At 35.1% G+C, this 27,496-nt stretch overlaps 2 protein-coding genes and 1 long non-coding RNA gene across 16 annotated transcripts in view; 1 reads left to right on the top strand and 2 right to left on the bottom strand.

Moving 5' to 3' along the window:
- Positions 1-217: 217 nt before the first annotated feature.
- Positions 218-8,016, bottom strand: LOC107877212. Of its 14 annotated transcripts, none has more exons than XR_007043009.1 (12): positions 7,777-8,010; positions 6,917-6,956; positions 5,454-6,713; positions 4,832-5,055; positions 4,615-4,649; positions 4,089-4,237; positions 3,832-3,940; positions 3,292-3,471; positions 2,924-3,119; positions 2,152-2,263; positions 1,210-1,418; positions 218-1,100 (listed from the first exon to the last, which is right to left on the bottom strand). It is a non-coding gene; the product is annotated as an uncharacterized LOC107877212 (long non-coding RNA). The 14 variants fall into 14 exon arrangements; XR_007043010.1 differs by having other exon boundaries at positions 4,989-5,055; positions 7,777-8,008; XR_007043011.1 differs by adding an exon at positions 2,635-2,761 and having other exon boundaries at positions 4,089-5,055; positions 7,777-8,016.
- Positions 8,017-8,598: 582 nt separating this feature from the next.
- On the bottom strand, positions 8,599-23,041 carry LOC107878155. Its single transcript, XM_016725067.2, has 12 exons — positions 22,830-23,041; positions 22,503-22,586; positions 21,223-21,354; positions 18,602-19,444; positions 18,330-18,411; positions 18,178-18,254; positions 16,148-17,057; positions 15,758-16,056; positions 14,829-14,935; positions 10,738-10,888; positions 9,105-9,257; positions 8,599-8,907 (listed from the first exon to the last, which is right to left on the bottom strand). The coding sequence occupies exons 1-12, from the start codon at positions 22,869-22,871 to the stop codon at positions 8,773-8,775; spliced, it is 3,015 nt and encodes a 1,004-aa protein (XP_016580553.2). The 5' UTR covers positions 22,872-23,041; the 3' UTR covers positions 8,599-8,772.
- Positions 23,042-25,990: 2,949 nt separating this feature from the next.
- The window catches only part of LOC124885832 (protein FAR1-RELATED SEQUENCE 7-like), a 3,438-nt gene continuing 1,932 nt past the window's right edge, over positions 25,991-27,496 (top strand). The window contains exon 1 of the mRNA XM_047394075.1: positions 25,991-26,172. Coding sequence (XP_047250031.1) covers positions 25,991-26,172 — 182 coding nt within the window. The remainder of the gene's footprint in view (positions 26,173-27,496) is intronic.

Raw genomic sequence — 27,496 nt, 5'->3', positions numbered from 1 at the left:
AAAAAGAAGAAAAAAAAAAATGAAGATCACCCGCTCTGGTCTCCTTGCACGTTGCACATATATTATAGTAAAAAATACATAAAGTAGCATATTTAAGTATTAAATTACAAAAAATTACACTTTTATCAAATTACATTTTGTAGCATATGTATATGTATTTATATTTTTGTAGCAACAGTTTGCAAAAATAAAATATACATATCGATCATAAGGACAGTAAAAATCATATGCATTTATATTTTTGTAACAACAATTTGCAGAAATATAAAATACAACTTGATATATTATGTAATTATGAATCTCATAATTAAAGAGATCTTATTTCTGAATTTTGCCCTATATTATACTAGATGGACAAGGCCCATGTTGAGCACGGACCCAACATATTAATTTACAATTTGGTTATTCTTGGATGCTTTGCATAGTCATTTGGTGATGGAGAAAGAATGAAAAGGATTCTCTTCAATCAGCTCATCAACAGGTGAAGCTGCTACAATAGACTCATCCTTTCCTGAACACCTCGAATAAAACCATCAAATCATTGCTAAGATTCTCAATTCGGTCGTTGGAAAACTAAGCATTGGTCATCAAAATACCATAAAAAATTAACTTGTCCTGCCCAGGGGGTCAAACTCCTCCTGACCCCAACAAGATCCATTCTATTCGAACCTTCTTCAGGTACTGACATCTTTCCCTGCAGATAATCTAGTGCTCTTAACCAAAAACTGGGATACCATCCACCCTTCTTCACCTTTTTCCTGTCATTGCTTCTTGTTCTTTAAATAGTCTCTGCAGCAAACATGGAATCTCCTCAAAATAACTGTAGACAGCTTAACCCCTCATGTTCTAAATTCTTCCAACTTCTTAATTTCTTCATAGAGAATTCCATTTCCAGATGATTCCTCCAAACTAAAGTCATTTCCATCAGTAGACGTGTCCAACTGAGTGACCTGGTCCAGCTGCAACTCAAGGAAAAAAAAATTCCTCACACCATTTCTTTAAAATAAACTCAAAATAACGTGTCACATTTACAGACTTTGCAACTTTCATCAAACCATTCATCATCTGTCAAGGCAGTTAACCCTTCAGCGTCTTGGCACCTGAAAAGCAAATAATCCAAAAACTTATGTATTATTGGTGCACCAGTCAATCAAAAATCTTGATCTCAATTCTATGCTAGGTAGTAAATGACAACGATAAATGACATACAAAAAACATTGATGAAAGACACTGGCAATTGCTGGAGACTTGTTGTCTTCTTAGGCAGATAGAACAGCCACTCCGCGAATTTCTTGCTGCTGCAGACCTTCGGAATCTGTTTTGACCCTCAAACACAAGTGAGCTAGCATCTGTTCTTCAAGGAGAACCGACAACCTATACCTTTGTGCAAAACTTATGGCAGCTTGAATAGTATCCCTCTGTGCAGCAAAACAATCATCAGAGATAATTCCTTTAGAAAAAGGACATTAGACATTGCTAAAACGCAACCAGCAAGACAACACTGTGTCACTGATATTCTAGAAATGATTTTCCAATTCATGAGAGGTACTTGTCTAGGCCAAAAACAAAATCTGTCGTAGAAAGATAACTAATAACAATTTTATCTAATCCTATGTTAGCCGCAAAGCAAGAGACTAAAGTGTGTCACGGCTACTGCATTTTATACTTTAAATCGATTTAAGTTTTATTATTTTGACAAGGTCATATTTTTTCATATCAAAAAGGATAAGGTTGATTCTTATTTATAAAAAGTCACCGGACACATTGTCATTTATGGTATATAATTACATCTCTACAATTCTTGAAAAGTTGCTAGCCAAAAATGTCATCGACTTCCCACATCCAAGTGACCAAATGAAGCCAACAAGATCAATGATCCTAAAGTAAAAATGAGTATAGCTGACGCTTGGACCATCTCCAAGAAAGAACAGTCATCAACTTCATATAGAAAGAGCAAAATTCAATGGAAAAAGAAAGTACAGTTACAACCTATCGAAAAATTCAAAGCGTGCTGATTTTGAAGTAAATTTTAGGTAAAAACACAACAATCATGGCGTACAATCAGACATATCAGAAAAAAGAACAGATAATGTGGAATTCCAGATCGAATAGATTTTTGTCGTGTTTCAAGAGTTTCTTGCTGTTGCAAACCTTTCAAATCTGTTCTGAACCTCAAACACAAGTGAGTTTGCATCTATTCTTCAAGGCAAACCAACAACTTATTCCTTTGTGCAAAACTTGTGGAAGATTGAATAGTATCCCTCTGTGCAGTAAAACAATCATCAGAGATAATTCCTTTAGAAAAAGGACATTAGACATTGTTAAAACTCAAGCAGCAAGACAAGACAGTGTCACCGATATTCTAAAAATGATTTTCCAATTCATGTGAGGTACTTGTCTAGGCCAAAAACAAAATCAGTAGTAGAAAGATAACTAAAAACAATTTTATCTAATCCTATGCTGGCCACAAAGCAAGAGACTAAAGTGTGTCACAGCTACTGCATTTTATACTTTAAATCGATATAAGCTTTTATTATTTTGGCAAGGTCATATTTTTTCATATGAAAAAGGATAAGGTTGATTCTTATTTATAAAAAGTCACCGGAAACATTGTCATTTATGGTATATAATTACATCTCTGCAGCTCTTGAAGAGTTGCTAGCCAAAAATGTCATCGACTTCCCACACCCAAGTGACCAGATGAAGCCAATAAGATCAATGATCCTAAAGTAAAAATGAGTATAGCTGACACTTGGACCATCTGCAAGATGGAACAGCCATCAACTTCATATAGAAAGAGCAAAATTTAATGAAAAAAGAAAGTACAGTTACTACGCTATCAGAAAATTCAAAGCGTGCTGATTTTGAAGTAAATTTTAGGTAAGAAATCATGACACAACCATGTGTGTACAATCAAATGTACCAGAAAAAAGAAGAACAGATAATGTGGAATGCCAGATCGAATAGATTTTGATAGTGTTTCAAGCGTTTCTTGCTGCTGTAGACCTTCCGAATTTATTCTGAACCTCAAACACACAAGTGAGCCTGCATCTGCTCTTCAAGGCGAACCGATAACTTATTTCTTTGTGCAAAACTTGTGGCAGCTTGAATAGCATCCTCTGTACAGAAAAACAATCATCACAGATAATTCCTTAGAAAAAGGACATCAGAAATTGTTAAAACTTAAGCAGAAGGACAACACAATGCCAAATTGATTTTTCAATTCATGTAGTTTGAAGTAAATGATGACCGACAGACTGATCAACAAAAGTAAATCATGATCGAGTGTACCTGATCAATGTGGATTTTGTAAACCATTTAGCATCACTAAGATTCCTTACAGGTCTAAATCTGAAATCGACATCTGATCCCTTTGAGTGCAAAGATATGATTTTGGGGGAATGAATTATCAACTGCTCCAGAAGGCCAGAGGCAGCTGTTTCCATCTTGTTGCCGTAGCAGACATGTGACCTGCACCCAAAATATAGTAAAAGTAGGCACAAACATTATGAGGAGAACCGTGATCTACAGTATAATACATGTCAAGTACCCCAAAATGTAGGGCTTTTAGTAACTAAAGACAATCCCAACTGGTATATTATCTTGCTACACTAGGTAACAAAGTACATCAACGGTTCTAAACTTGTTTGCATAGTTATTTTGCTATCCAGATAATAATGTGTCAAATATTCATAGAACCTCTTAAAAGACCGTTTCAAGAAAGGAGAAACAAAAAGTTAATGAGGTCCTCATAAAGCCACCAAAAAATGAAAATTACGAAATTGACTGCAACTGGAATACAACCAATTGAACTGAAAAGAAAAGTCTGACCTGTTGTGGCTTGGAAAAATCTGAAATTCAACATAGTCCATCAAGACGACGGCATTTATTCCATCGTCCATCGTTGATCTCTTAAAACCCTACGCCTGGTGAAAGGAAACTGGGCAAATAGCTCAATGAAAGAATGACAGGATCAGGGGTGGAGTTAGGTAGGGTCAAGGGGGTTAGTCTGAAACCCCTTCAACAAAAAACTACATATTTATATATATTTAAAATTCTTGTTTATGTATGTATAGCAGATGTTGAACCTCATTTGACTTCTTAGTGTGTTTCCTTCATATTTTGAACGCAGTGAGAAGTCTGACTCCACAACGACATAATTACTCTCATCCGTCAACCGTTTTGGCAGTAACAATAACACATATGCAAGAGGAAGTCATCCGATGTGCACTGACTTCTACAAAGAAATTATTTTTAGTCAAAGGAAACTGAAACAAAATAGCAGTAAAGTAGCTATCAACTCAAATACATCGCCTGATTAAGATTTTAAGGGAACATATAATAAAATCACCCCAGCATCACCAAAAATAATTAAAACTCAACTGTCCACAGTTCAGTAAGCTGGAATTAGACAAAGGAAATGAAGATCCCACATAAATCAGATCTACCATCAAACAACATTTATCTTTTGATTCAATTTACCATTGTTTAGAAGCAAAATAAAAAAAAATCTTGGCAATGGATTAGAAAAGTAGCATCGATCCAGAAATGTGTGGTCCAATAAGTCAATGTACAAAAGAAGAAGAATGTCAAGTTTGAAGCATGAAAATCTACCTGGTTTTCTGTAAAAGAACAAAATGCAGCACAACCTTCAAAGTTGGAGAGGAAAAAAAGAAGTTATAATCCTATGTTGGAAGCAAAAGACTAGTTTACTAAAACAATTCAGCACTTATTTTTAGCAGCCAATTTTTTTTTTTTCACAACATTAACTGTGAAGACTGTGTGTTTAATATCAATATCAAACAGATAAGTAGAGGTTCAGTGAACAAACCTCCACAGAAGCAACAAAAGTGGAAAGGATTTAATAGTAGGTTCAGATGTGTAATGGGGCAATCGCTAATAGAGGATTTACACTGCCAGAAATCAGAAACGATAGGAATTTATAACTAAGACATAGTCTTCAAAGAAAATGTGAGAAATTGTTTAACCTTGAAAGGTCCATTATCTGCTCTGAAAGTGATACCTGGAACAAATTTGAGCCAAACGGGAAAACCCCTGAAATTGAAACAAGTAAAGGGAGAAAGAAAGTCCATTATCATTTTTTTGCAAATAAAACAGTAATTTTGGTGTATACTCAAAATTCCATTCAGCACAAGTATAAGGTCCAAGAGTAGCTCTTCAAAGAAACGCCAACTTGTCTAGTAATACAAGGACAGATTGTATGTCAAATCTAAGTTGCTAACACTCAGGTGTGATTGTCCATAGACAAGCATATCTAGAGGTTGTATTATACACTACGTCAATAAAATTACTTCTCATTTTTCAAATGGAAACTAAATTATCAACTCCTTATTTATCTAAACTACCGCAACATTTCAGGAGATTAATCTTAAATGAGTTACAATAAGCTCTGCAAATACTATACTATAAAATGTAATTCTTCAGGAACTTACCAGTTCACATTGCCTTGAAGTGTGTTAATTTCACCATTATGACCCAATACACGCATAGGTTGTGCACGATCCCAACTGGGAAACGTATTTATAGAGAACCTAGAATGCACCTATACCAAAGACACCCAAAAAAATTATATTTGGTAAAACTGATTTCTTTTAGAAAAACAAAAATAAAAATTCAGAAATATGTCGTCTGAACACTTTAAAGATTGTGGCAGTGATAGGACACATCACCTGGAGCCCTACTCTACCCTTGATCACGCACAACTTCCTCCTCCTGATCTAAGTGGATGTTTTATTGTTAAGAACAGATGGCAGAGAGTAGACCACCAAGTTTGTGTTAACATTATTTACTTCATAATGAGTTTCCTTACAAACTCACCAAAGAGTCCAAATGGGCATCCAAATTCAAATTATGATCAAGGAAGTGGAAGAACTTAAGAGATCATTCATACTTCAATGCCTCAGAAGTCATTGCTCAACCTTGCATCTCTTCAGTTTACTGGTTATTCAATGTTGTTCGTTATTGAAGTACGGATGGATTAAATATTTATCAGGGTCATGTAGCTCGTAAACATTTCATTTCCCAAGTTTGCCAAGTAGTATTCCTTCAACTGATTAGGCTTCAAATTACCTTTGTAAACAACAGTACTGCGTTAAGCATATAAAATTTCAAAAATCAACCACTACACTGCAGTAAAGAGTGATGTATTCTAAGTCTCTGCAAACAAATCATGAAGAAAGAAAGCATATATAGAAATCTTTCGTGCCGCCATGTTGGAGGTTTAAAGTAGCTCGGATAGCTACCACTGCGACCCTCCTTAAAATATACATCTGTAGTCTGAATCTCTCTATTGTTCGCTCTTACCCAAAATGTAAGAGGAAGAGCATACCTGATCAACGGATGAGTTATTCGAAATACAATATGATACCTATTTTTCTTTTTCTTTTTCTGTATTACCTGATCCATTCCTTTTTGTTGTTAACTGAATGATGAAGCTGAAACAGGGCATATAAAGACCCAAATAGTGTTGTTTTGCATATAAAATGGTACACATAATGTGCTTCAAAATAATGATAGTACACGTGTTAACAGAAACAGGATAATGATTCAATACCCCGAATAAGCCCAAGTACATGTAAGAAAAATAAATTTTTGATACCACTAATTGTTGTTGTGTCTTACCAGACCATCTGTCCTAATGGAGCAGGCTCGAGATAGTACTTATTATTCACCTTGTCATGATGGATATAAAACTGAAATGAAAAATTAAATAATCAATGAAATGTGCTTAATTTTTTTTCAAATCATACCAACTTTCCTTCCTTTTCATTAGTTTTAATGCGTTTTTTGTCAATACCTTACCAACGTTCCTTCTTTTCCATTACGTCTATGAAGCTTCTAATGATAGGTGAGTTTGTTCAAGAATAAAAAGTAGGAGACTGGATAAAGAACTTACACTATAACTCTAGTTAAAGCTGCATGTTAGATTTTTCTTCCTGAAAGAGAGAAGAGCAAATTGTGAGCAAAGGAAATTGTTCGGCTTACCGGTAGCTGACTTTCTATAAACTTTCTCAGATAACTTTTGGTGTTTCCATTTTCATAGAGATGCAATCAAAACTCAAACAATAGTTTACCCTGAAAAAGTTTCAAGGCGTTGGTATCGAGCGTAACTCACATTCTCACACTCTTCTTCTTAGATATAGAAAACCATACATTAAAGATTTAACATCAGAGTCTAGAAGTGCTTTAAGAAACAACCGATCAATGAACAATATGTCAGATTATTACTAAATAATTTGCATATCTCTATTGCCCCTTTTCCCTTTCAGGGCCCTTCTCACCACACACAATAAGCAGCAACCCAAATGCACATATTAGTAAACTAACATAAATAATGGTCAGAATATTCTACGAAAGATTTAAAAAGAAACGAATTCGATATGAATGAAAAAAAAAAATTAGGGTGTCTGAAACGGTGAAAAAGAAGAGTTAAAAATAACGAAATTCAAAGTTATATAAAGAAACAAAGGCTGATTGCGAGAAGCAGCCAATAGACACCAGAAGAAAAGGGAAGAACACCAAGGGAAAAAATAATTTTGAAACATACATAAGTAAATAAAATGAAATTAGAAACATGCAAGTACAAAATATTACAATAAAACTAATCAAAATTCAGAAAATATACAATAGAAAAACTGAAAACAAAATAACGAACAGAAAGAGAGAAGTGATAAGAATAAGAAATGCAGAAACCAATTTCCAAACATCCATGAGTAACTCAAACCATATTAGGAAAATGTAAGTACAAAATCCTACAATTTCAAGCTTGAAAGAGAGAGGAATAGAGATCGTTATACGAGATTCTGTTCCTCTTGGACCTTTTGAGCAATAGACAGAGGTAGAAGTGATTTTAATTCTCTACAAGGATGATGATAGCCAATAAAATTGGACCACACAGAGCAAAGTATTAAAGGGTTTCTCTATACACTTTAAACCGCTATTTCTACTACTATTTGATGCTGTATCGGTCCTAGATTCTTTTTTGTTTTTTCATTGGCGTCCGAATTGAAGCTTTAGCTAATTTGGATCGCGCGATGCAGCGCTCCAACATATATATATATATAAGGGTAATATAACTCTCCTCAGTAGTTACACTTAGCAACTCTTCATTCTACTTATTTATTATTATAATTATTATTATTATTACTACTATAGCAGTAAGTGAACATTTCTCTCCTAATTAATCACCCATGCAACTGTGCACTTTCCTTTTTTATTTTTATTAGCAATAGTGAACATTTATAGGTAAGGAGAGAGGAATTCGGATTATAAACAAACTTAACAGTCAAAAATAGAGAAAGCAACAATTAGTTAACAAAAACTTTTAATGGAGGAAGATAAAAAGAACTGTAATTAAAGTTCAACTAATTGTAGAAGATGTAACCGTCCTTAACTCTTTATTATGTACTCTTATATGATTTAATGTATTTAAACTGTATATTTAATGGATGTATTTGAACTATATATTTAATGGAGGTTTTTTTTTTATGTGATGAAAAGAATGGTCAATTAATTTTACTATTTTATATTTAATTAATTAAATATTTTACGACATTTTAATTTAGTGTAGAGGTAAAATAGTAATCTAACTTTTGTCTTGACATTCTTTCCACTTTTCGCATAATATGATGTACAGTGCATCGATGGAATACACACAGAAAATTTCCCATCTCATCGTCTTTATTTTTTTCTTTCAGTTATACTAAGCAACACTTGCTGCAAGCACGCATACATGGCCACAAATAAGAGCATTTATATTTCTTGACTCAGATCCATGGTATCAGGAGATTCTGGAAGCACGAGAGTAGGTAACTTGCAGGCTTTTGTCTTCTCTTTCAAAGAAAGTAGCTTTCCCAGATGTAAACTCCTTATGATCCAGCAAGCTGACTGCACAAAAGGCAAAACAATAAAAAAGAAGTGTAAATGGTAATGTAGAGCTGAAAACAAGAGATTTAAATGCTCCAAAACATCAGGCATCCACAGCTCATCCATAGCACACTTTTATGCAAGCTGGAGCATAATTTATGACTAAATAATTCAATGAAACAGCTAAACTATGTAATTAAAGAAGGGCCTTAACTAACCGCAATTGGTATGTTCCCCTCCGAGGCACAGTGCTTCAGGTGACGTGATGCACTACGCTCATTCTCAGTAACAATGATTCCCGTTACAATCTTCTCACAATCACGATCTTGAACCAACTCAAGAAGCGTTTTGAAAACTTGCCCACCACCATGCTGGGTAGCCCGGAAAGAAGAAAAGGGGTATCATAACATGAAAGTTTGAATAACAACAAACTAGCCACCCTAGAGACGCTATGACATGGATTTGACTGTGAAACTAAAGACCAACAAATACAAACAAGAGGATTTCTGTAATGTTATTGTTGACAAGGATTACTACATTTGTATGGAAGTCATAATAAAAATATTTTTATAAGCAGTAATAGCAAGCTAATAAGATAAGGAGAAAAACTCCCATTTAATTTCGAGGATGTGAAAGGAGGTATATAAGATTCTGGCTAAATTTTGACAACGATCAGTTCAATTGACATAAGCCTTGTAATCTAATTTTTCCACCAGTAAAAAAAAGGGGCTCATAGAATAAGTTTCTATTGAGCTGGGGTTGAGGAAAACATAAATCAATATTTTCTGCTGAATCATCTAATTGATTTGATTGTTATCCCATTTTTTTGTTTGTTTTTGTGTTTGTTATGGTGTTATTTGTCCTAAGCCGGGGGTCTATCCGAAACAACTTCTCTACTTCATATGAGGTAGTTGTATGGACTGCGTACACTTTACCCTCTCCCCAGATCTCACCTTTATGGGAATACACTGGGTATGTTGTTGTTGTTGCATCTAATCGATTTGATTCATTTTTTTTCTATTTAATTTCTTATGTATTGGCCATAACGATAGTAACTCCCAAAAGGAATCAGGGAGAAAACTATATTATTTGCAAAACTCAATGACGCATACTTAACAGAAATAAGAATAAGGGGGAAAAACTCAAATTTTCATCTATTTCATGAGTCTACCAAATCAATTTCATGTTCTTTGATGTGCTGTTTTCAGTCCTTTGAGCTAATAGATGTTCTTTTTTCTGATAAGTTGAGCTTATAGATGTTTTTTTAGTCATAAGAAAAGTTCAGTTCCACCTTACATTTGATCAACAGAGACACTATGATGCTTGAATCAAGCACAAAAGACGAAAACTTGAAAATTTTATGGGAATCTACAGCTCTCAAACAAAGAATATATGCGCGGAAAAGGTAAGGGCAATTAAGCATTCTTTTTCTCTCGTTCTTGGTATTAATTTCGTTAGAGAACTGATAAACACAAGCAAACATGGACAAGTATTCGCATAATTAATTATTAAATGGAATCTCAACTTCCTATATCCAGACTAAGTAAACAAAATTTGTTAAAGGAGAAAGCACTTGGTTCATTCAACTGGATAAATTCTGAGATTTACGTGACACAATCATAAAAGGACTTTGCTCTACTTGATTACCATTAAGGATTTATTTATTTACAACAGGGACCCGAGTAGTTTTCTCTATTCCTTTACTTTTTTTTCTCTTTTTGTTTAACATTGTGAGGAAACTGGCACTTGAATTAGGAAAAGAAAAATGGAGTATTAAGAGCAACTGAGCAAGATAACTGCAAGAAAATAGAGAAGACAGTAGTTACAGAATGACTTGAAAAGCCAAACTACCTTGATAATTTTGGCCATGTCAGTGCAGAAATTCTTTTCACCGTGGAGCATGATGCCTAGATTGTCAAATATAGGGCTATGACTATTGTTTTCAACTGAACTTCCGACAGCAATGAACCTTTTACCAACACATTTCTTAACAACCATGTACCTGACAAAAAGTAAAGATGCAACTAATCATGAATAAGCAAGTTCCGATCAACAACAGGAACTACTCAAAAGGAAAATGTAACTTGTGCAATCTAACACCCTTCATTATGTTTTCCTTATCAAATGAGGAAGAGAATCATCACTTAGCATTAACATTAGCAATCATCAAAACTAAATTGCTTACAAGAAAAGGAACATGCCTGGAGAAGATTTTTTAAATCAGCAGGATCTCTTTTTTCCAGATAAATCAAATTAGCTTGATTATTGAAACTAGTTAATAAAAAGTTTAACTTCTTCAGCATAACAAGTTGTGCAGATATAGTCCTTGAGGCCGCAGTTTTCCATCTCTCAATCCTTAAGCTAATGCACGTGGAGCTTTCACAAATCTAAATACAATATCTAGCTTGTGTAAAGCAATATGCTACCATTAAAAAAGTCATAATAAGTTTTTAAATTCTTATGCACGCTCTCTCACTTTGGAGATTGAACTATAAATCACATCTTTTTTTTTTTGGAAACTGGTAACTGTGTATATTCCATAAGAACAGATCAGTACTAGAGTTGTACTGGAATCATATTTACAAATTTCACTGTCTATGATCCTATATCTATAATGAGTCAAGTACATCAATAATAGAGACAAGATCATTAGAGCAAAGCTGATTACACCAAAAACACAGAGTCAAGATACAATTCAACTTGACCTGTTGCATACTATTTTCTATGTTCTCAAAGCATCTAGAATTCCCTTCTCTCCATATTGTCCACCAAATACAAGATGGAATGATTCTCCACCTGTTTCTATTCTTTGCCAACAACCCCACTTCCTCCCAACTTTGTAGAGTCTCTGTAATCTGTCCAGGCATAGACCAAGAGATGCCTTTGAGACTTAGAAATAGTCTCCATAGCTGTCCTGTAACTCTACAATGTATAAATAGATGATTAATAGTTTCTGCATATTCCCCACAGAAGAAGCATCTGGAACATAGAGTAATCCCTTTCCTCATCAAGTTATCCTGTGTAAGGACAGCCTTTCTTGCTAGCAACCATACAAAACATGCAACTTTGTGAGGTATGTCTTCCAAATTTTCTTCCATGGCCACTTTTCTTGTTGTTGGCTAGGGTAGTTCAACATTTTGTAGGCTTTGCTTACTTTATATCTGCGTGTTGTATTGCCTTGCCAATTTATCTCATCTTCTGCTTCTTTGAGTCTGCCGAACTGCTCTATTGTGCCAAAAACTCAGCCACCCTTTGAATCTCCCAATCTTTGAGTTGTCTTCTAAAGTTGAAAGTCCACCCTTCCTCAGTCCACAAATCTGCTATAGTCTTCTGTTGGTGCTGCACCAGGTTGTAAATATCTGGAAAAAGTATTGATAAGTTCCCTGCTCGTTCCAGTCATCTATCCAAAAAGCAGTCTTTTCTCCATTTCTCACTTTGATCTTGGCATTTTCCTTAAACACGTCCCATAGAGTTCTGATTGATTTCCAAAAGTTGACACCATAAGGAGAAGTGATTTCCTTGGTCATCCATTTGTCTTCCTCCTCATACTTTGCTTCATTACTCTTCCCCATAGACAATGTCTATCATTTGCATATTTCCATAACCATTTCATTCTCAATGCCTTGCTGTGGTTGTCCAGGTTCTTGATTCCGAGCCCCCTATATTTCTTTTCCACTATCAGGTCCTACCACTTAACCAAATGGTAACCTTTCCGCTCTTTGTTCTCCTGCCATAAGAAGTTCCTCCTAATGCTCTCCTGCCTTTTAATGACTCCTTTTGGAATTGTAAACAAGGACATTATATATGTTGGCTTGGCGTCTAGAACTGAATTAATTACTGTAAGTCTATCCCCCAAAGAGAGATATTGTCTCTTCCATCTTATTTAATTAGTATAAATCACTTTTGAAGATTCACACAAAAAAAGAAGAAGAAAAGGGGTTAACTAGTCATCATTTGAATGCATTCAAAGAAGCATGAATAACCACTAAAAGACACTAAACCACTATCTGGAAGCAAATTGTTTCCATCTATAAGCTAGATAAGTAGGAAGAAAAGTTATTTTCCCAACAGAGGGGAATACAATGTTCGTACAGGCAACATTGAGCACCCCCACTTACTAAATGTCTTTGTTTTCTGGTATAGGTAAATAGAAGATTGGAGAAACTAATGGGGGATACTTTTGTTGGATGGCACAAATGAGAACAGGAATATCTTCTGCTTACACGTGAGAGAGGTTTCGTCCTTATGGAGATGGGAGGCTTGGGTATTCGAAGGTTGGAGATCTTTACCTGAGCATTGATAGGTAAATGGTCATGGAGGTATGCAAGTGAAGATGGGACATGAGGAGGCAGGTAAGTGAGTCAAAATACAGCAATTACCGACAAAGATAGTTCACAAGGGGGGTGACGACACGGCATGAGCTTGTCAATTGGAATAATAAAGGAGAAAGTGTACTTTCCATACTTGGAACTTTTGGTCGGGAATGTATGGTGCGATAACTTACATGGACAAATGATTTACCAAGCTTATTGCATTGGTTTATTGACCAGTTGATCATAGTAAATGAGATTTTAGAGAGAGTATCCACCCAACCACCATGAGATATAACTCCCAGAACACTTCTAATTCTTCAAGTATAGGAGTATGATGAAGTGGATCCATTCCTACTGAGATCGTATAGCCTACGCAAGATAGGAAATCATTGACGGAAGACTAACATCCTCGAGATGTTCTTGTAATCTTAGGGTGAAGAGCAAGAGAGGTTCCAAACCTATATGGAAAGCGGTAGGGAAATCTGAGGCCCCGAAGAAGGAGGCTTCACTTGGTATGCAGCTTGGTGGGGAAAGGGAGGGGGAGAACTTCTTAACCAAAAAAACTTGAAAAGCAGATGCATTGTTAGTTGGTGTTGCTTGAGCTAGAAACTTCTGGAGGAAATGAACCACCTTTATGCATTTTTTACTTTGCTTCAGAGATGTGGTCATTAGTATGTATGATTTTCAACATTCATTTGTTGCTTCCATATTCAGTTAGCAAGTTGAAAAAGGTGGAGAAGTCATGGAAAACTTTGTTATTATACAGAGGAAAGAGAAAAATAGGTGAACTTTAGAACAAGTAGACACTCCATTGCCTAAGGCCAAAAGTTTTCTTATAATATTTGTGCAACGTGGAAACTTTAGTATGGATAGTTTTTACGCTTTTGGGAGGCTTAATGTACATGGCTACAACGCGTTTTGTAAAAAAAAATCTTGGTGTAGGCGAAGGCCCCACAATCATACCATGGCAGTTAAAATACATGTTTCCTATGGATAAACAATAGAGGCAACATCCTACACCTTCACCCCCCAACCCCCACCCCAACCCCAAAAAAGTGTTGATGAAAAGATGTTTGGGCCTGAACACATGGCCCTTTCCTAAGTAGGCCTGGGAATGATGCTTTTGGCTGCTCTTTTGGGCATCTATTTCGAGTTAGACTCCCAAACCATTCTACAAGTTTTTCGGATTATTCACCAGAGACCATTAATTTACTATCTGATGTTGGCCTCAGGGGTTTTTCTTGATGAATGATGTGGTAGGAAAGGTTGAGCAGGAGTTTTGTTAGTCTTATTAGTATTTTAATATGCTATAGTATATATAGCATGAACAGAGATCCTTCCCAGTGCATGAATTAATTTAGTTCAAAGGCTGATAAATGTGAAAACAGATGATTGGAGGTACAGGAAGAATATAAAAGGTTTTTGGCATAGAGTTGATGGATGCTACAAAACTGAATATAAATTTTCCTGATAACGATGCCTTATAGATTGCTTGAACAACATATGTAGAATGATAACACTAAAAGAAGATCCTGTAGAAGAACTATAGCTGGAAAAATGAATATTCCAGCATAAATGTAATTTATAAAGGCGACAGCCGAAAAATCCATAGCATGTTAGAAAACTTACTTTTCAGGTGGTAAAATGCTGCCTTCACTAATTGAATCAGTAAGCCATTTAGCTTTAAGAATGAAGGCATTTACTGCACGTCCATACAAGAATTTGATTGTTTGCAGCTGCAATAACAGCAAGTAGCGACAAATATTTATCTTAGATTGTCAGAATTAAAATCTATGATAATGGCAGCTTAAATGAAATGACAGGAACTTTTTAGGCAACAGGACAAGAAAGCTGGAAGTTCTATAAATGTTAGTTACGATTTTGGTCTGATTAATTAACTTCAAGAGTATAACAATCCAAATTCAATTTTTTAGGAAGGTGGTGTCCAGGCCAGCTCCATGCACCTTAACTACTCCACCGGGTAGGTGTTACCTCCCACTAGCACATGTACGGATGTACCAGGTAACTCTGCACATCAAGGCTTAGGCAAATGGAAAGAAATCACCTAGCTTTTTTTGCTTCTGGAAATTGAAAATGAGACCTCATGGTTCTCCTCCCACTTCAATGGCCACTAGGCCACACCCTTGGGTGTGACAGCTCAAATTCATTTGGAAGTCAAGTTCTACAAATTAAACAATCAACAGAAAATGCTCCAGACATGAAATAGCAAAGTTCTGCCTAAGACTTATCAATTCTCCTGCCTTCATAATGTTCCATTTCATCCTTCACTACAAAAAGAAAAGAACTCTTTGTGGAACTTTAATAAGATTGGGAGGGGTTTGCTCGCTAATATTACTCATTCTTCGGTTTGAGGACATCTAGTCCGCCTTTTGAAATCATCTCCATATCTGCCATCCAATTAAACCAGCAATGATGCAGTAGCTAGTCTCTGGACTCTGTTTTTACATAAGAACAACATTCCACTTACGCCCACTATAGGCATCTCAGAGGAGGCCTGATTTGAACTGCAAAATAAAAGCACAGAGACAATGACTGACCTTCTTTGAACAAAGAACAACAGGAACTGTCTGAGTTTTAAGTCCCTTGCTTCTCTTCCCCCTATTAGTTGGAGGAGGGATATCAGAGAGAACTGTGCCACCATATTTCTTGATCAAGTCTTCAAGCTTCTTCTCTTGCTTTCTAGAAAATCCTGTGACTAAGAATTCCATATTTTTGAGCATCAATCTTCTTCCAACTCTGGCACAAGAATTTATCAGACGCTTCTTGAGTTCTTGAGTTCTCGACTCCAAATGTGAAATTGGAGGCCTCAAATTTCTAGCAGCTTTGGGCATATGACCTACATAGATGAAGGTGATAAAAGAAGTGAAATTGTGTCCATATTCTTTGAACAAACACTAAAGTCAAATTCCAAATTACAGCTCACTAACAAGATTTTAGTGCAACATGTGACTTTCTAGGCACCTTCCTCCATTGAATCTCAGTTTCAGTTTCTGAAAAGTGAACACGCTTTCTTTTTGGACACTCTATAGCAGCTTGATCTTCTGTTGTTTGCTTTCTATCTTTTTCTGTCCCAAAATCATGTTGAACTGCTTTTGAAGCTTGGAATTGACGTCGTGGTCCAGGGTTCAATATAAGGGGTGAGCTTGTGCTCTTGGGCATAGCCCCTGTGAATTCATTCCCCTCTCTTGGAGTATCATCGCAATTTCCTTTTTCGTTTCTCATTTGACCTACTGGCCTAAGCATCGGTACATCATCTCCTCCCAATGAAAACGATGTATTAAAACAAAATCCTTTCTCTGAAGACATCCTATTGCCAGGGAGTACGCTGTAAGTTCTTAGAGAGTTTACTTCTCGGCGAACTGGGACATGCATCCCTTCTCTATTAATCATCGGAGTGGTTACTTGTTTCCCATGAACCACCTGATTATCAAGAACCGAGTTTTTCTGCATGTTTGAGGCACATTCAGTAGTGGGACCAAAGCATTGTTGTTTTTCATCCGTTACATTATTGTATACAGCTGAAGGAGAAGACAGATGGTCAGATGATATACTGCACGGAACAACAGAACAGAGGGTATCATCTAAGGATAGATTTGAAGATGTCACAATATCCTGAGAGAGCAGTATCATCTCCTTTTCTTTGTTACATAAACCTTCAGAAGGTATACTCAATTGAGAAGTAATGATGACCCTTTTGTCCTGTTTTCGTGTGACGAAGGAACTCATATCTGGAGCTACGTCAGCTGATTCTGAGAAAAAACTTGTCTCGCCAACAAAAGGTTCAGGAATACTTCTGATAGCATTGCATTTGACTTGATCACATGAGCTTCCTTTTTTCTAAGGAGCACGATGAGAAGGAAAACAGAAAATAAGGTACATCTCATGAAAATTGAAATAAAAAATGCAAAATCAAGAACGATGAATTAGTCATTAAGATCGTGCAGTTTCTCCATTTGGCATGCTAAATTTAAATTTTGTTTCTCCTTGAGAAGGAAAACAGAAAATAAGGCACATCTCATGAAAATTGAAATAAAAAAACGTAAAATCAAGAAAGATCAATTTGTCATTAAGATCGTGCAGTTTCTCCATTTGGCATGCTAAATTTAAATTTTGTTTCTCCTTTTTTTTTCCCTCTTTCCCTGGTCTTCCTCTTTCCTTTCTTTACCTAATCTACCAGTGATGAGAACAGCAGGTGAAGAGGAGAGAGAATAGTAATCAAAGCAAGATGACAAAGAAGGACTAAGAGACGATGCAATGCTGAAAGGCAAACTCCAAATGTCAAATGGGACTTGCACTGCTGTGATATCTTTTAGCAGTGGTGTGGCATCTAGTACTAGTGAAGCTCTTCTTTTCCTATGCTACTAAGAAAATTATTGTGATTTATTTCAACGAAAAGAAAATTTTGGTTACGTTATGTCTTTCAAGCTTATCATGTCCAATGATCAATACTCTCAATTTTCCTCTGATTCTGAAACCTGGGTTGATGAAATGAACTGATTTGAGAACATAAGGATAAAGAGAAATAGAAGATAAAAGGAGATTCAATCTTTCTATATGGATGAGTCATAAAACATCTCTACAGCGGTGATGTGTGACCCTAGATGAGTAATGTTAATACTGACTAATGGACTGAAGGCAACTGAGATAAAATGTAGTAACTTAGGAAACCGAATCAGAGGATACTCTTCAGCCTGTTGCATCTGTGTCAATGCGGAGGATCAACTCATTCATTGATAACAAATAGGAGAATAAGTGGATAGACCAATTAAAGAAAAGTGAGACTAAATTAGGAAACAACATCGGACAATTGCTTGGCATAGATGTGCTACTTTCAAGAGACAGATCACTGAAACTTCGGATTTACGTATGACATAAGTTCTGCTTTAATTATAGAATATGCCACGGAGGAAGGGTTGATGATGAATGAACCAGTGATAAGATGTACTTGAATACTGACCTTCAAACAAGTCCAACCACCAAACCAACGACTTTCGAATCTTTTGGAAACTACATTTGGTAATTCATCACCTTCTCCTGTAAAAATGAAATACATTATCTGATAAGAAGACTCTTCCAAAGGAATGTGATATGCAAAGAGAAGTACTTTACCTGAAACATTAATGTTCTTAACAGTGGGAGAACCAATAGATGCTTGAAATGAATTTCCTTCCAAGACAGGACAACTGACTTTCTGCATAAGCTGGGTAACATTAATGCCCAAACTAATCCATTGCAAAAATGAAGAAAATCAACCAGGTAAAACGGAACGAACAATCATTAATATGGAAAAACTACAGGGAGACAAGAAACTCTCACATATCTGTATCTTTATTAATAGTTCACACTTTTGACACTACTGAAGCTGAATCAATTGGAGTTACCTTCAAATAGTCTGACAAATGATCACTCTCCCATGCCACAGGGATGACATCCACAACCAAATTTGTATGCCTTGTTGGCTTTCTCTGCCCGTCGTCGCTAAAAGATCCAAACCTTCCATCCACTTTCAACTGGGGCTCATCCTCAATATCTTTTAACTTTAGCTTGGTAAAACTGTCACCTGGTTGAAGAATGTCTATTCCATGAAGAACTGCTCCTTCCTTTTCTGATTTGCCACTACAGCTTTGAGTTTGTGAAGCAAGAGTATCTTTAACGTGAGACAGACTTAAGCCATTAATATGCAAATCAGCAGAATCACAAGCAGATAACCCCACATCTTGGAATGCATCTTCCATTCTCAAATCTTCACATTCTGATAGAGAATCAATTTCAGGAATCTCCACAGTGGCACAATTGCAGGTTTCATTACTTTCTTTCCAAGCTTCCAGACGTGCTTGTTTCACCTGTAGTGCAGCTTCCAACACAGTTGAAGCCGGAAATCTTTTTGAAAGTGGTTCATCCTTGAACACCTCATGAATAACCAGTGCTTCGGATGCAGCAATCGACAACTCAATCGCATCATCCATGTGATTGACTTCATGTAAGCTGGCATTTCTATCATGCCCTTCTCCTTTGTTCACATTATTAGATCCTTTGCCTAATGCAGCAAAGTTGTCTACTTTCAATTCCTTAGCATTCCCTTCAGGAACAATTGGGATTTGAACACACTGAACTGACAGAGCATGACCGGACTTGACCCTTTCTGCTTCCGATATATCTTCAAGTGTAGTTGGCAGGTTCTCCGAGCTATAATCCAGTGACAGATGAAGATGAAATTGAACCACCTTAAAAAGAACGTAAATTGGAACCAGTTAAGGAATGCATTAGTAATACACAGGACAGAGCATCATGCAAGCAGTGCCAAAAATCAATTATGTGACATTCATTATCTTGGTTTCTCTGGTTTGAAAGGAGTTGGAGAAAATCAGTCAATCAAACTTAACTACACATTCCAAACTAGTGTAATTGGCTACATGATTAATCTACATCCATTCAACTCCAATAGTGCCCAATTTCATTCCAATATTCTACAATTAAAGGAATGTTACAGGGTCCCTACAGCTAGAGGTTCTCTAAATCTCAAACTTATTTTTGCCCCCAGGGGTTAGCTCAATGGGCAAAGGTTGAGGGACTCGGTGCTTAGGTCACAAGTTCGAGCCTTGTGCCATCAAGCAAACTAAGTCCATTATTTTAAGTGGAGAAGTATAGAGGGGCAGGCCCATAGTCCCGAAGTTTCGAAGGGTACAGTTGGCCCAAGGGGTTGGATCTAGACAGATTTCTTGATCATCAAAAAAAAAAATCTAACATTTATTTCTACACTGACATACAAGTCTCTGACCAAATTGAGAACACTTCTAGCATATAGTGGACTAATGTAAGTGTAACAATCACCACTAATCTTGATCCCCAAAAGGGAAAAGGAGAAAATAAGAAAAGAAAAGCTGGGCTAAACACAAGCTTGTAAAAATAACTTTAGAACTTTGTACATGTACGGAATAGTTCTTTTATAAATTGCATGCATGTAGAACACATGAACAAGTTTGCTTGCAGGAAAAAGAATGGAGAAAGGGGGGAAAGATGATTTACAATTTTACAAGAGCGCAGAAGAATACTAAAATCGACGTGGTTGAATGATATTACAATAAATTTGATTCCAGCACCAGCCGTAAATGCACATGCAAAGTTGGCCCATAGGTAAGAGTCAGGCAAGTGAGATATTGCGGCCTTCTATAACAAAACTTCTAGAATTATGTAAACTCTACATGACAAATAGTGTGATGTTTGTCTCATTTCAATTGCTATTGAGGCAAAAATTTTCATCCCATCCTTGTATTTGAGATTAAGGTGATATGCAAGAAGCTGAATCCAAATTTGTCATGTAGAGGATGAAGAAAGCTGGCTCAAAATTGCCACAATTTTCCGGTAAAGCAGCACATCCTTAGTAATAGCAGCAGCAGTTTTCTGGTCAATTAAAAGGGTTTTTGGAACCTTCCAGGCCCTCTTACAGGAAGTTCCTGCAATTGGTAATGTGTTTTTTAAACACATATGGTACACTAAAAAATGTCATGAAAGAGGTTGGAGGCCTGAAAATGTACTGCTTATAAGGACTGGTTTATAATTTCTGACAAATTATTCCTTTACCATTCTACTAATTTTTTTCAAACTTCTGTCACTTCTTTATGAAAAGCATCCCGTGGGGGCCCCAAATAAGTATCACTGAGCTGGTCTCTAGCATCCAAGTCTTGAAATCTACCTCAGTGTTGAAAATAACTTATAGCAAGCAAAGATGATATTAATTAATGTCAACATTTCATCAGTACTTAAATTATGTAACTAGATTTTAAGATTTACAATATTGCTACTTGACCATATTTAGTTGAGAGAGAACAGGATATTCGCATAACTTGTCAAATCGTAGCACAATATCAGTTATCATGTCAAAAAAAATACGTACTTCTCCTGGAAGATTACAACTTAAAAACTGAAGGCATGAAATAACTCACATTGAATGCAAAGAATTTTTTAAACATTTTATATAAACAAAGAGTTCTCTGCAGCTTACATTATCAATCGACTGAACCAAACTGAATGGTGAACTATCATCACCGGATAAGAAAAGATGACAACTCTTATACCCATCTTCTTGTGTTGTTTGCTGATGGGGTGCAACTGCATTATGCTGCTGGATCAATTCCTACAAATAGACCAAGGAGACAAATTGATTGTTCTCGTGGCACACGAGTCTTATCTAGGAAAATTACAAGTTTGTAGACCCTGAAAAAACTACGAAATTACCTGAAGTAAATATGTAAGCAAGAATCAATTTGTCTTAGCTCACAGCAGATTATTGGAGCAAACAGGACGCAAAATCATCAGCTTTGTATTGAAACCTATTGCACTCGCTTTTGCTACTTCCTTTTTACACTTTCCTATTGGTTCATCACTTAGTTTACAGCGCTATAAATGATGATAAAAGTGTTACATATTGTTCTTGTACAAAAGGTAGACCTAGGACTTCCAGTAAGTGGTTCAGAAATGAGAATTTCACACAAAGATTGCTTCCATCCTCGTAAGATTAAAACACACTCAGTTCTATCCACATTTACATTTTTCTCCATGTTTATGTATTAGCTATATGGTGCAAAATAGAAGCTTTAGTATTGTTTCAATGTCTTAAAGTTCTCACATCAAAAAAATGTCACACAAAATACTAATTTTCATGCGGTGAATTGATTTTATAGATGGCATACTAACTTCTATCAAAATAATACTGTGTATCTTTTCACAAGCTATATTGATTCTTCTATTTGAAAAAAAAAATGCAACCAGATGTCAAGGACAATCCATTAAAATTTCAAACCTCTTCTAAAGTCTTGCAAAGAAAAACAAAAACTTTTAATTCCAGGTAATTTTACTTTCAATTCCTAGAGTTTTTTTTCCCTCAACCCTTTGATATAGCACAAAAGTATAATAAAGTAAGAGTCATATATTAGCAGTTCGTTTCAACACATTTGTGTGGTTTTGACTTGGTACAAAAGTTTAAGAAATTAAATAAACTTTTGAATCTTGTGGTCTTAAACTAAATATATGTAAATTTATCAAAATGCAATTCAATTTTGTGGTGTTAAACATGTCACATGTAAAATTAGAACTAAAAAGTTGCCAAAAAAAGTAAAAAGATACTATTCTTTTTTTAGAATACTAAAAAGAAAAGTAGGTCAAACATATTGAAGTAGAGTGTGTAATACACAGTGTAAGAAAATGCAGGTCGTTTACTCCATTCTTTATTAACCCGAAAAAACAAAGTGCTTCTAATTTTAAAAAATAAAAATAAATCCATACCTCCATATGTTGGCGAAGAAACGGTGTCCCGTTACTGGTTTCAATATCATGTTGCTGAAGCCAACCCGGAAGCCAAGCAGCCTCCTACATTAATCAGTTTTTTTCAAGTCAATGAATCTCCTTTTGACTTTATTTCCTTCTTTTAATCAAATTATTAAGCTTGCAGATAGTGATTTGAACTGTAATAATTTCGCATAGATTTCTAATTTTGTTATAAGCTAAGCTTATGAATTTTTCAGTATTCGTTTTCAAAAAAAAAAAAAAAAAAGGTGACAAAAAGAGAAAGAAAAAAGGAAAAAAGAAATAGATGAGGAATTGAAAAGTGACCTCGGAGAATTGAGGAGGACGAAAACCTAGCAAGCTCTGCATTGAATGCTGAAAATTGCTGATAACTTTTTTTTTATTATTATTATTTTTTTTTTTGGAAGAGCAGGAGCTTTTGTTCTTTCAGAGAAATAGGCAGCAAAGTAGTTTACTAAACTGGCGCCACTTCCTCTTCGCGCCAACGCATAAAGCGGGGGAATTCTGTGTTTGGGCCTCGCCTTTTCTAATTAATTAGGCCATGTTATGAGTTTAGCTGCCAGAATCTTAAATATAGACCTAAATTAGGGTGGCTTTCAAAATTTAGCTCCAAATAAAAAGACTTTATTAAAATAGTCTTAACTTGTTAAGTCATATTTTCTTGGATAAAAATACCCTCCTATAGAATATTTACCGTTAAACCTCTTTCTTCAGCCGTTAAACCTCTTTCTTTCTCTCTTTCTTCTAAATTTCAAAATCGATCTCCTGTCAAAATACTCACTATTAAATCTCTTTCTTCCAAATTTCAGAATCAACTTTTAAATATTCGGGGAATTGATTTTAGTAGTAAGGGTTCTTCAGCTATAAAATTCATCACCAAAATTCATTGTGGTAATTTTAGCTTATTGATGCATTGTGGTAATTTTAGTCCGTTATATAATTAGCATATTGATTTGATTTTTTGGGAGGTGAATGTAAGCTGAAGTTTGGATATGTTGTTCTTGTAGTAACATATTTACCTTTGAGGAATTGCATCAAACAGGTTGTGGGGAGTTTGTTATTGCGGTTATAATTGTGTTTGAGTAGTTGTGGGGGGTCGGTCTTGGAGGGAAAGGCCGTTAATATGGGAGTTAACATTGATCGCAACATATTTTGGGAAGGCCAAACGTATAAGATGAAGGTGGTACAAGAAATTAGTTTCAAGTATTTCAAACTAGTGGTATAATTAGCATTAGAAGATGATGAGGAATTATGTCGAACGGGTCGTGGGGAGTTTGTTATTGCGATTATAATTGTGTTTGAGTAGTTGCAAGGGTTTGGTCTTGGAGGCAAAGGCTGTGTTTTCCATCTCGGATGAATCCAGCGTATGTTTTAGAGAGTAAAGAAGCACTAACTTGTTGATTCTAAAAGAGAGCACCTTAGCTATTAGCTTGTATAACATAGAGCAACAGGCAATGGGTTTAAACTCTCTAATGGTAGTAAGATTTGGCATTTTACGTAACAAGGTTACTATTGTACAGTTCACTGCATTATACAATTTTTTCGTGTTAAAAAAATCCTTTTATTGTTGAACACGCATCATATTTAATCCTTCATCTTTTGTTAACTACAGTAGTATTGGTTACGTCTACTTTAGGATAGTAGTATTCATGGATTCATATCTTTTTACTGCTCGCGGTATGGAAGGGTAAGGGGTTATTAACTGAGAGCTTTGGGACCGTTCCCACATCTTTTATCATCTGGTCTTTGTCTTTGTCCAGAGCAATTTTGTTTATGAAATTACCAAAAAGATAAGAATACCAAGGAAGCAATCCTCCGTTTATTAGAGCCTCAATACAACCCAACAACAGTAGTACTATATCCAATTTGGTTGAGTATTTGAACAAGCTTAGTAATCCAACTTGCTTAGGAGCTGGCGTGTCATCTTCTTCATCATGTATTGCGTGGTTCTTGTCAGTATCATCGTATAAATCATTTCCATACAGTTAGAGATTTGATTGTCTAGAATGTTGAACATGGTGGCTCTGCTCCTCATAAATATGATCAACACTTTTCACCTCACAATCTGATGTATCGATGTTGAAGCTATGTCCCATCTAACTGACGTATCCATAATGACCTCTTACGATGCCACGATTATGTGCATTTGACCTGCAACGTTAAATTAATATGATAAGAAAATCTGTATACATGCAAATTGATGCTATGAAACCAATTTGACCTGTTGTGTTTGCTTAAGAATATATAGTGAAGTATTTGAAGTTTGCTATCTAACATCTAAAGCTTTTCGATGAGATGTTCCCACAATTAAGCATTTATCATAGCGTTTAGATGCCTTATGTTTGAGTCTAACTGCATTAAAATACACAAGGTTTGAATCACCTTGCTTATAAACAAAGCCCTGAATTTTTATTGTAACATGCTCTCTTCAATATTGCTCCACTTCTTAATAATAGTCAGTACATCATTCTCTTTCAAGGCCATACTATCAGAGTACTGAGTTGATAAACTATGTTGTATCACTTGCAACACATCTCTAAAGTAAACAACCCTCTCAGAATCACCCCTATAGTGTGTATTATTCAGTAGTTTCAAGTGCAATTTTAGCATCTTCAGATTCTGTCATACATTTCAAGTTATGCCCCATGGGCAATAGTTGACATTGACTTAGTCTGTAATGATTTGACAGATGACCTATAACTCTTGCCCCAGAGGCAAGACTGAGCAGTTATGCCCTATAGGCAAGAGTTGACACTGCCATAATCTATAATGATTTGGCAGATGACCTATAACTCTTGCCCTAGAGGCAAGACTTTAACAGTTATGCCCCATGGGCAATAGTTGACTATGCCTTACTCTTTAATGATTTTACTTGTTGAAGATATATATTCTAAATTAAATTGTTACTAATCTTTTGTTGTTTCATTTTTCACAAGGGTTGTGCTTGGAATGGATGAAAACGTAATGAGTATTGAAAGTATTGATAGAAATAAAGAGGTACAGGTTATTGAACAAATATTGGAGGCTAAAATAGCTGAGCCATCCAAGATTAAGAGGGTATGCCAAAAAAGAAGAGGATACTTGATATCGAGACTACTCTCTTGAGACATAATGCCTCTTTGAATGAGGTAAATGTCAAGTCGATCTTCATTGACAAACAAAATATGATGATGTGCATGTCAAACATTGCAATTACACATAACATCAAATTTAAGGTTATCAAATCAAGCACAACAAGTTATTCACTGCGATGTTTGGATGACAACTGTGTATGGCGATTTCATGCCTCAAAGATTCCCAATTCCTTGCTTTTTCAGGTTACTACATATGAAAAGGCTCACAGTTGCTCGATTGATTTCATAACGTCCGACCACAGGAATACAACATCAAAGGTCATATGAGACTACATACTAGAGCTCGTGCGTGACTCTAGTAATGTAATCACTCCCGACTTCGTGGTAGATGAAATGATAAGGAAATACGGAATCATCATATCCTACAACAAAGGATGGCGAGTGATACAACATGCCTATACGGTGATAAGAGGAACCGCGGAAGAGAACTACAACAAGTTGTCATCGTATCTTTACATGAAGAAAGAAAACAACCCAGGCACATACACAAACATAAAGAGGGACGATGAGAACAGGTAGGAGTGTACATAGGTCGGGTTGGTTTGGTTTTCTATTGAAAAAAAACCAAACCAATTATGTCGGTTTATTAAAACTATAAACCAAATCAAACCAACATAAAATCGGTTTTTCCGGTTTAGGTTTAGTCGGTTCTTTCGGTTTTTCTCAATTTTTTTTATAATCTTTATTTTTTACAATTATATTGTGATTGAAGTTTAGATCAAGTATGTTTTCACTCATGCACTAATGAAAAACCACAATTATGAAAAATTGAGGAGTGAAAAACTCTCTTGAAACTAAAAAATATAAGATGAAGAGTGAAAAGTTTAGGTTTTAAGTTTATATTGGATTTTGGATCATTTTATTAGCATTAATGGATAAATATTACAACTTAAAGGCCCAAATATAAATATATATGTATATATACATCTACTTTCTAAATATTGAAAATTAATAAAACTAATTGAAAAGTATTTAAAAAGTAGATTATAATTAATATTTTATGTATAAAAGTTAAATTATATACATGTATATATATATATATATATATATATATATATATATATATATATATATATATATATATATTTAATATTAAAAGTGTGAATATCCTTAGAAAAGTGAGTTGAACTTTTTACATTCATTGAAATCCTTGCTTTAAACAAAATCGTCTTTTCACTATTTCTTCCTAATATTTAAACAAAATCGTCTTTTTCACTATTTCGTCCTAATATTTAAGAGTTGAAAATAAATTAAATGTATTTATGGTAAAAAAAAAATTCTTATTAGAAGACATCAAAATTTCTATATCTTTTTCTAATTTAAGAATTGAAAATTAGTTAAATATATTTATGGTAAACCTTTCCTTATTTGAAGTCATACAACTGATACGTTTTTTATTATTTTAAGAATTCTAAATCAACGAAATTTGATTTTAAGAAGATTTGAAAAATCTAAAAATAAATATAAAACTATTAGAATAAGAAAAAATTAAGAAGTTCCAGCTTTTGAAATGTTTTAAGTACGTAATAAAATGTAATCAATAAATTTGTAAAGACCTGACTTTAAAAATAAGGAACAATTTTAAATATATATATATATATATATATATATATATATATATATATATATATATATAATCGTAACACAAATATGGTTTAAATTGATGCGTCTCTCTTATCCTGTGGCAACAAGGGATAGAGGTACACAAATGTAAAAGTGATACCATCAACCACTTGGAATTGGTAAACATATATGTGTATGTGTTTATGTTTACATTATTACATTAAAGTGTGAAAGATTTTTGAAAAGTGATTTGAACTTTTACACTTTATTAAAAAT

This window comes from Capsicum annuum, chromosome 7 (assembly GCF_002878395.1).
Source record: "Capsicum annuum cultivar UCD-10X-F1 chromosome 7, UCD10Xv1.1, whole genome shotgun sequence".
Classification (NCBI taxonomy): domain Eukaryota; kingdom Viridiplantae; phylum Streptophyta; class Magnoliopsida; order Solanales; family Solanaceae; genus Capsicum; species Capsicum annuum.
The sequence above is the reverse complement of the archived record's forward strand: the minus strand, read 5'-3'. Positions and strand labels throughout refer to the sequence as shown.

Excerpts from the sequence above, each read along its gene's own strand:
- LOC107878155 (XM_016725067.2), bottom strand. The coding sequence starts at position 22,871 with ATGCAGAGCTTGCTAGGTTTTCGTCCTCCTCAATTCTCCGAG. Across the intron at positions 18,255-18,329 it reads TAAGAACATTAATGTTTCAG|GAGAAGGTGATGAATTACCA; the intron begins GTAAAGTACTTC and ends TCATTTTTACAG. Across the intron at positions 16,057-16,147 it reads ACATGTTGCACTAAAATCTT|GTCATATGCCCAAAGCTGCT; the intron begins GTTAGTGAGCTG and ends TCATCTATGTAG.